General features: G+C 43.5%; 1 protein-coding gene across 1 annotated transcript in view; it reads left to right on the forward strand.

Annotated features, from left to right (window-relative positions):
* LOC116821429 (disintegrin and metalloproteinase domain-containing protein 18-like) overlaps positions 1 to 7,610 on the forward strand; it is a 49,815-nt gene extending 42,205 nt beyond the window's left edge. The window contains exons 20-23 of the mRNA XM_075062008.1: positions 1,119 to 1,151; positions 5,178 to 5,245; positions 6,979 to 7,040; positions 7,593 to 7,610. Of these exons, the coding sequence (XP_074918109.1) occupies positions 1,119 to 1,151; positions 5,178 to 5,245; positions 6,979 to 7,040; positions 7,593 to 7,610 (181 nt within the window). The remainder of the gene's footprint in view (positions 1 to 1,118; positions 1,152 to 5,177; positions 5,246 to 6,978; positions 7,041 to 7,592) is intronic.
* Positions 7,611 to 10,350: the final 2,740 nt, after the last annotated feature.

A 10,350-nucleotide genomic window follows, 5' to 3' on the forward strand; every position in this document is an offset into this window, starting at 1 on the left:
CACTATGACATCACAGAAGTGTCATAGTGGACAGACCCCAAAACCTGTGTGTGTTCGCCTCTGATTGGCACAAGCAATGTTTACACCAAATAGGGGAGCAGGTGCCAAAAGGTCTGGCTTCGCCCCCAAAAGGTGAGGTAATGCATATTGTTGTAGAATGGGTCCAATACTGAATGACAAAAGAAGAGGCCAGGGCAATACCGGTCTGGCAAGTGATACAGGATGCAGACAGGAACCCATTTCAACAGAGAGATCTGCAAATTAGTTTTAGAAAGATGGAGCCAAACTGTGACTCAATCTACTAGCTTGGGCCCTTATGCCTGTATGTCTGTCTCCAGCGCCATGTAAATAAGCTTGGAAGGATTAGATTTTCATTGGTGTCAGTAAATGTCAGTTTCATCGAACACACACCAAACAACAGCAACAAAGATTTCCATCAATGGTAAACAAAATTTTCCCATAGGCAAAGTAAGGAAAATGATTGACAACTTATTAGACTGTGATTTAAAGGTATGTAATTTGTCTATTTTGACATATGATGTTGACAATTTGTTTTAATGGTCAGAAAATTTTAACTTGTTGAATCTCAGTGTCTACTGTCCTTAAATAATTATTGCCTGACCTCTACCAATAACTTTCTACAACTGTGAAAATGTAAATGAATAGATTGAAAAAAAATTCTTAAAACTCATAATATTGCACAACTCTGAATATTTAAATAGATAAAAGTAAACATTGATATTATCCATCAGAGTTATAAAAAAATAAAAATGTAATTCTGCCAAGGCTACATTTAAGTCATGGGCACAGGGATTTGCACTAGTGGTACCTGATGCAGGACAGGGGCCAAAATCAATGTATGGCATTTTCATAATAAGTATTTTTTTTTTACAGAAATTGCACTTTGAAAGTCTTCCTTTCCTGCAGGAAAATAATGTATTTTATAGGAACTCTGTATTCGTCACTAGAATTCACCTTAGATAGCAAGAAATTCTCTTCTGAATTGCTGGCATTTTAAAGAGACAGAACTGAATATGCTCTGTAGTTTTGAGACTATGTGAAGCATTTAATTAGTTTTAAATAATCTTCTCTCTCATTTTTTAAAAATCTAAATCTAGATCAGAAGACTTGAGCCTGTCAGACAATCGAAGGTAAGTTTCAAATATGTAGCACACACTCTCTCTCACACTTTACCATTTACATTTTATTTATTACTTGTATTACAAAAGTACTCCAAGGCCCCAATCAGGGTTGGATCCTATTGTGTTAGTCACAATTCAGGAAAGAGGATAAAAGAAGGATTCTCTGAGAAAGCTGGTCAGAAGTGGTGTAGTTTCAATACATACCGGTTTATTCTTCAAAATACTGTCTACTCATTATGCAGTAGGTTTTCTAAATGTCTGTTCTGGAATATCCATAATTATATTTGTATTGGTGAAAAATATAAACTTCATAATGTTATGTTGTGTTTGCATATTTTTACAAATAATCAGTGGCATGCAGCGTATTAGATCAAGTGCATTTTGTTAAAGCTATTTGTGCTCCTAATGCTGAACTATACACATTAAGGAAATGCATAAGCATAACAAACAAACATAAATCCTCTTCTGAAGATTTGGTGGTTCTATTTATTTGTTGTTGCTATATGCAATGATATGTCTGTTCACTCCCCCGCTTTTCTGCCACAGTATGTAGGTAATAGCTGAGACCTGAAGACTAAAATGGACCAGGCATAAACCGAAGCTAGGAAGAGAAGGCTGAGATCCTGGTTCTTGGGAAGAAGAAAATGAGATTAGATTATAGTTGCAGTGATGTATTTTATAAGCTGTTTTGCTTTTGGTGAATAAAATATAGTTTGTCCATAAAGTGCAGTGTAGTTAGTGCCTTCAGGTAGCTCCAGGTGAGTTCTCCTCCCCACATGCACTGCACAGAGGATGGATGTGTGATAGATTTGCCAACATAATGCAAGAGATGCATGTGTTAGTGCTTGGCATCCCAACACAGACACCCCGGACGCTGCACCCAAACCCCCCCAGTCTCCACCCTCCATACTGCCCTCAACACACCTCTACACTGTCCCCACCTCGCAACACCCTTCCACACTGCTCCCAACATCCCCTACACCTCCCAACAACCCCGCAGTCTCCACCTCTCACATGGCCTTCAGTACCCTCCACGCTGCCCTCCCTCCCAACATCCCTCCACACTGCTCCACCTACCCCTCTATCCAGCTACACTCCTCTGTCCATCCCTCCACACTGCTCCACCTACCCCTCTATCCAGCTACACTCCTCTGTCCATCCCTCCACACTGCTCCACCTCCCAACACGCCCACAACCCCCCTCCCAATCCCCCTCCACACTGCTCCCAACCCCTCCCCCCGTCCCCACTCCCCGTATTGCCCCACCTGTGTGTGTGTGCGGGGGAGGGGTGGGGGCTCGCTCTCAGTCACGCGCTGCCAGCTGGCTCGAGGCCCCGGGAAGGCGTTTCACCGCCCGACCGTTCTCGGTTCCAACCGGCACCGCCTACTCCGCACCATGGGACCCGTCCTGGCGCTGCTCCTGGCCCACCTCCGCCCCGCGCTGGGTGAGACACCCACCACTGCCCCCTGCACCTCCGGGAGAGCCCCCACCTTGTCACTGCCCCCCCGGTGGGGAGACGGGTCATGTCACTGCCCCCCCGGGAGAGACCCCCCCTTGTCACGGCCCCCCGGTGGGGAGACGGGTCATGTCACTGCCCCCCCGGGAGAGACCCCCCCTTGTCACGGCCCCCCGGGGAGGAGACGAGTCGTGTCACTGGCTGCGCCCCTTGTCACTTCCCCTAGGAGAGACCCCCCAATGTCATTGCCCCCCTGGGGGGGGGAGATGGGTCATGTCACTGCCACCCTGGGAGAGACCCCCCCTTGTCACATACCCCTGGGATAGACCCCAATGTCACTGTCCCCATCACTGACCCCCCTGGGAGAGACCCCCCTCACTGTCCACCATGTCATTCTTCCTCCCCCGGGAGAGACCCCCCCCTTGTCACATCCCCGCAGGAGAGACCCCTCCTTGTCACTGCTCCTCTGGGAGAGACCCCCCTTTGTCACATCCCCCAGGAAAGACTCTCATGTCACTGCCTCCCTTGGAGAGACCCCCCCTTGTCACATGCCTCCTAGGAGAGACCCCCCCATCCCTGCTCGCCTGGGAGAGACCCCACCTTGTCACATCCCCCAGGAGAGACCCTCATGTCATTGCCCCTCTGGGAGAGGCCGCCTAATGTCACTGTCCCCATCACTGACCCCCCTGGGAGAGACCCCCCGTCACCGTCCCCCATGTCACTCTTCCTCCCCCAGGAGAGACCCCCCCCTTGTCACACATCCCCTGGGAGAGACCCACCCCCTTGTCACATCTTCCCAGAAGAGACCCTGGGAGAGGCCCCCTAATGTCACTGTCCTCATCACTGATCCCCCTGGGAAAGACCTCCCTCACCGTCCCCCATGTCACTCTTCTCTCCCCAAGGAAAGACTCCCATGTCACTGCCCCCCCCCCTCAAAGAGAGACTCCCATGTCATTGCCCTGCCCCCCTCCCCGACCAGGGAGACACCCCTCATGTTACTGCCCCTGACAGGGAGAGGCCCCCCCTTGTCACTGCCCCTCACCACTCTGGGAAACATGGCTCATGTCACTGCTCCCCTGGAAGAGGCCCCCCCATCACATCTCCCCGGGAGAGACCCTCATGTTACTGCCCCCCCCTGTGGAGGTACCCCCCATCACTGACCCCCTGGGAGAGACCTCCCTCACTGTTCCCCATGTCACTCTTTCCCCCCTCCCCGAGGAGAGAGAGTCCCCCATGCCAATTCTCCCCCATTCCAGAGAAAATGTATATCACTGCCAGGGCCGGCTCTAGCCATTTTGCCACCCCAAGCACGGCGGCACACTGCAGGGGGTGCTGTGCCCCTCGCCAGTCCCATGGCTCCGGTGGACCTCCCGCAGGCGTGCCTGCGGATGCTCCACCAGAGCCGCGGGACCAGCGGACGTTCCACAGGGACGCCTGCGGGAAGTCCACTGGAGCCACCTGCCGCCCTCCCGGCAACTGGCAGAGCGCCCCCTGCGGCATGCCGCCCCAAGCACGCACTTGGCGCGCTGGGGCTTGGAGCCGGCCCTGATCACTGCCCACCTCCTTCCAGGGAGAGAGATCCTCATTTCATTGCATGGTCTTCTGGCAACTGCCCCCGCTTCATGGATAGACCCCCCCCCCCGTGTCATTCTGTGTGGGTGGGTGCTGTGAGAGCTCTCCTGATGTCACTGGCTCCCTGGAGACAGACATCTCCATGCCACTTCACCCCCAGAGACATCAGCTCTGTTCCCATGTCATTGCTCCCTCAAGAGCCATCCTTAGCACTCAGAAGCCTTCTGCTGTCCCTCCTACAGCTCCCCTATCCCTGATCCTCCAGGTGGGAGAAGAAGGGAGAGGCTTGGTGGAGAGCCAGGCCTCTAAGTTAAATTAATCAGGGAGTTGAATCCTGTGAGTTCCAGGCCCTGGCAGATTTTATTCTCTCATCCAGTGTTCATCATTATGTGTTCCAGGAAAGAGCTTTCATGTTGCATATCTCCAAGAAGTGTAGCGCGACAGGCCTTCATGGAGGGTGACACTGTAGAACTGGGAACAGCGAGACAAGGCATGATGGGCCAGGGCCTGCAGAAAAGGGGAGAGCTAGAAATCAGGGCATTGATAAAGCAATTTCACATTTGACACAAATTCAAGGAAGGGAGCATGGCATTTAGCTAGGTGAAGGGAAAAGTTTTAAGCCTTCTTTTGAGGAAGAAACTTGATTGGATTGGCTCAGAGGGAGAAAGTTCCAAGTAAACAGGCAGCAAAACCAAAAGAGCATAAAACCTTCCCCCAGTTTGGTGAATGAAGCGGAAAGAGAGGAAGCCAAGATTAGAGGAGTAGTGTGTGTTTATATGGGGAATAAGGTGAATGTGGACCCAAAGCAGATTGAAGAGAGAGTCAGTCAGGCATGCCAGACACCAAGATGACAGTTCTATATTGCATTCAGAAATGGAGAGGAAGCCATGGTTGGTGATTGAGAGGGGAGGATGGATAGGAAGGAACAGTTTAGGCAGATAGTGAAGGGTGATGTATGACAGGGGAATATTAATAAATATAGTTAGTGAAGATTTTTTCTTCTCTAGGTTCTCAACAAACATTTCTGCAAATCATGGTTCCATGGTCAATGCCATCATATCAAAATGGAAATCGGGTACTAGTGCTTATAATTAAGAAATTTAATTATTAAAAAATTATGGACTTGAATATAATAATTTTGCTTAGCTAAAGGTACAATTAGAAATCCTTCCGTGCACAAATTCTTGTGGATTTATAATTTCTGTGTACCATCATTAAATATTGTACAGTCAACCCTCTTGATATACTGACCTAGATATGGCAAAGTGCTTGAGCGTTTAACCTTTTAGATTTAAAGGGGAGCTGCAAATGTCTTGTACAACATTTTTTAAAAAGTTTCAGCTTCCAAAATCTTACAGGTATTGGCTTGAAATTTACTGGCAGTTTTAGTCTTGTCAAATGCAAAGTAAATGCTCAGTGAAGGAATAATTTAAATTATTTGCATGTATTGCAGTGTTTTAAATTAATGTAATGTCTCAGGAGAAAGATCCCCGTGGTTCATTGTGAGTACCTCATTGAAATCATTTGCTCAGAATTCAGCTCCGGTCAAAAAAACAAATAAGGTGTATATAAATAATGGGATAGAAATAATACTGAAAATATTATCCAATTACACAAATTAATACCACACTCTCCCATGGAATATTGCATTCAGTTCTAGACACCTTGTCTCTGAAAAGTGTTACAGAAATAGAAGAGGTCTCGAGTTAGGCAACAAAACAGTTTGACACATGGGAAAATTTCTGTATGAGGAGAGATTAGGAGAATTCAGTTGAGAAGAAAGAGGAACAAGAGAGGACATGATGATTATATGTATAAAATAAGAGCAAGCACAATGAAATATTCAATGGAAATGAAAGGCAACATGTGTGTGATTGATGAAATAAAAGTTTTATTGGATAACATAATTTTTATGAGGGATATAAACCTTCCTTATTCAGGTTATAATCCAAACACTAATGAAAGAGGATTAGGAATAAATTTAATTTATGAGCAGGTTATTCCATAATGGTCCACTATACTTCTTGTACCTGCCTTTGATATATCTAGTACAAGCTATTGCTGGAGATAGGATAATAGACTAGACTACTGTTGGTGTGAACCATTATGGCAATTCTTATGTAAATAATTTGCACATAATGTTACTTGTCTTTTAAAATCTAATAATTTTTATTGATGATTGTATTTAATTATTTTTAAATGGTTTTACAGTCACTTTTATGATAGCTGTACATCATGATATTATGAACCCTGGTGGGTTTTTGCTCACTTGCACTATCAGTATAATTATTTGGCTCCCATGAAAATAACTTCCTATACTGTATCACTTTGTATAGAAATTTTATTGCCATATAAAATATTCTTGTAAACTATATAGTGTACACTGATATGTGATTTTGTCCCCTGTGGTAACTGGAGCAGGATTTCACGTAGTTTATTAATAATAAATACGTATTTTGAATTATATTGTTTTTCCTTTTAACATTTTCTCCTTCTCCTTAGCTGTGGTTGCTTATAGACAAGGACCTTTTAAAAGGAACATATGATTCAGTTTAAGAAAGCAAAGATTGAGTCACTCTGCACAGCACAGAGCTTTGGAAGGGCACAGCACAATATGTTTTGATAGATGTCAAGAAGGGCCAACCCTGGTCTGGTGTATTTAATCTCAATTTGTCCATTTCTCTTGAGAAACTTCTTCATTGAGCACTTTAAATTTATGTTCATGTTTAGTAGATGCAGAATTATTGAGCTATTTAAAATACTGTGTTAGTAAATCTCTTTTTTCCTCTGTCATTCTGGATGCATTAGAACCAGGTGTCCTATGTTATTACAATAGAGGAGAAGTCATATACCCTTCACCTGAAGCAACAGTAAGTGATTGACTTTCTTCCTCACCCTGTGGCTGGGTACTGTGTGATCTGTTATTATAAATGTTTCTAATAAATCCTGTCAGGTATTGGATGACTTGTTTTTAACTTCTCTTTGTTTTCCAATCTTTGGTTATTATTTTTTGTCTGTAAAAGTCCAAACTTATACTTCTCCATCTTGTTGCTTTAGCCTGTTGTTATTATTATGCACTGACAATTGGTAAGTAGGAAATACCCTTACAGATCCTTGAGTTTCAAGACTTAAGGAGAAGATTGAGAAGCTGACTGGCAAACAGCAAACGAATTTGGAATCCTCAGAAGGGTTTGTAGCTGTGTACCTTGAAGGCTGATCATTACTGTCACCCCATCTAACTCAACAATTTTCCAATCGGAAAGAAAACATAAAACATTAAATTGTGATTCAAGAAACTGAACTAAAGGGTTGAAAAAAATCATTGCAACATGCTGAAATAAGTGTGAGTGCTCTTTAATTTTTCAGGAATGTATAATACTTATTTTGGAATTCAAACTTTTTTCTTTTCTTTTTTTAAATAGAGTTTTTTTACCCAATAATTTCAGGGTGTATACTTACAGCCAAGAGGGGTCTGTTCATTCTAATTTCCCACATATTAAGGTAAGAGTTATTTACTGTATCTTGCAGGTTTAGCCTTTTGAAAATAGACTCGCTGTTAGAAATACTCTCTGGAGATTTTACTTATATTTTTAAGTATTAAAATGACCCTCCTGTTGGAAAGTACCTTAGACTTTTCTTATTTATTGCAAATCCTGTTATGAGCTTCTTCAATGATAGGTACAAATATCCATTAGAATTACTAAGAGTAAAAATTATTATTTTCAAATTTAGAACTGTATTAAATTAATAGCCTTATCAAGAAAGCATCTGTGGTAAGGGCACTACGACAGAGTTTTAGAGTGGAATTTTCTAAAGCTGTTAGCGTTGACCTAACTTTGTTCCCATTAAAGTTAGTTGGAGTGGAGTGGAGTGCCAATGCTGAACATTTTTTGAAACTCATAAAATCAATAGCCTAATTGTGAAGATCTCAATTATATGTAAAATCAAAAGAAAAACATAGATGTAAAAGAAATATGAGTTTCTTACAATCCTGAGCATTTCACTATAGATAATATTAGCTTATTATCCATAAACTGTTCTCCCCAAATCCCCAAAGTAGGATTTAATCTGCAGTTAATGGCAATGGCAGATGCTAGTTTCAGAAGAGCAATGCACCCTAAGCTTTTCTCTTTAATATTATCGACAGGCTTACAGTACCTTCTCAGAGTACTTGCTCATAGTACTGGAATATTGGAGAGGAAGGATGGTCCAATGATTAGGGCGCTAGTCTAGGACTTGGCAGACCCGGTTTCAAGTCTCTCATCAGCACAGGCTTCATGTGTGGCTTTGGGCAGGTTACTTAGTCTCTCTGTGCCTCAATTCTCCATCTGTAAAATGAGGATAATAGAACTTCCTTACCTCACGAGCATAAGGTGACCAGATAGCAAGTGCAAAAAATCGGGATGTGGGTGGGGGATAATAGGCACCTATATAAGACAAAGCCCCAAATATCGGGACTGTCCCGATAAAATCGGGACATCTGGTCACCCTATATGAGTGCCATGAAGGTAAATATATTGAGGTGCTCAAATACTGTGGTGATGGAGGCCATGCAAGTACCTAAGATAAACAGATATAGTCCCTGAAGAGTGCAGTTCAGTAGAGGGAACAGTACTGGGTTTACAGTGGCTCCGCTCCCACTCAGCCTCTTCCCCCCAAGACCCCTCCGACTGCTTCTTCTTTTTCACCCCTCCCCTACCCACTGCTTGCTCCTATGCCCCCCTTCTTTTCTGCTCCCTCCCCTCTGTGTGTGAGTGGTGGGCGGGGCCTTGAGGGAAGATGCAGAGGATGGGCTAAGTGCGGGGTGGGGTCCACAAAAGTTTAATTTGGCCCTGAGAGGGGTACAAAGACAGAAAAGTTGATCATTTCGAGTTTTCCAGTTCACTCACATCTAATCACGTTTACAGACTGTGGTCCCCTTGTCCCCATATACTCTGAATCTTTTCATTGGGAGCATATCCTTTAAAGTTAGAGTGACAACATAACCTAAATAATTACGGATGTGCACTGCCTCAACATTTCAATACTAAAATGATTTCCAGCTCTTGGATGGTGAACTCCCCTTACTGATACGTAAGCCATTAATTTTTCTTGAATTATTTTTTCTAGCGTGATTGTTTCTACAAAGGATATATTGCAGGTTTTCCAAATTCAGTTGTGACACTCAGCACCTGTTCTGGACTTAGGTAATGACATCATTTTTATTTAAATACAGAAATTAAATAATGCAGAAGGTTTTTTTGCTTTTACAGTATCTGTTGCCTTTCAGACTGACTGTAGTTTCATTCAAACTATTATGGCTTCACATAATTTTGTTTTTTTCAGAGGGATACTGCAGTTAAAGAATGTCAGCTATGGAATTGAACCTTTGGACTCTACACCTGGATTTCAGCATCTAGTTTATCAAATATGGAATGAAAACATAGATAGCCTGCTTTTTGTAGAAAATGATTCTGTTATATGGAGTGAAGGGATGACACGAAAGCTGGATACAGGAATAAAAGTAGGTGCTGGTTGGTTTGCTTTGCTGAGAAAATATTTAATATGTTAGTATTGTCAGGGAAAAAGGCCCCTAGTCTCTTATTACTCCTAACAACTACTAGCGTTAACAGGAGGCCTAAATGGAAGTTTCCTAACAACCCGACTAAATTCAGACAGCCTACTTCAATCACTATTTGATAAAAATAGATGCATGTACTAACGACATATTAATAAGGATAGAGAAGACGATTTATCAGCATATAAGCCATCTGGCCGGAATTGGGGAACTAGACACAGGTCACAAGGACCCCAAATAGGCCCACATAGCTTGCCAAACAAAAACCGCAAGTAGGGGTATCTGAACAGTCAAGGCCGCCTGACTGTCAGGGGACTGTCTATACGGAAATGAAACACAGTACGCTTGCATTTTTAAGAGGTTATAGGAGTTTGTGTATCAAATAAGGCAATTACCTAATTGTTTATGAAATATAGAACCATAAAAGGTATAACAAATGATTTAATGAAATATGCTAATTTGCGGTTTGTAGCTATATAAGCTGGAGCAGAAGCATGCTCAGGAGGCCAGCCCATCCCTTGCATGGGAGAACGCTGACCTCCACTTGTGCACAGGTGTATACTCAATAAAGGTGCCTCAGGCTGTCTGATCAAAGTACAGAGGTGGTCTTCTTTTCCCCAACA

This window comes from Chelonoidis abingdonii, chromosome 2 (assembly GCF_003597395.2).
Source record: "Chelonoidis abingdonii isolate Lonesome George chromosome 2, CheloAbing_2.0, whole genome shotgun sequence".
NCBI lineage: Eukaryota > Metazoa > Chordata > Testudines > Testudinidae > Chelonoidis > Chelonoidis abingdonii.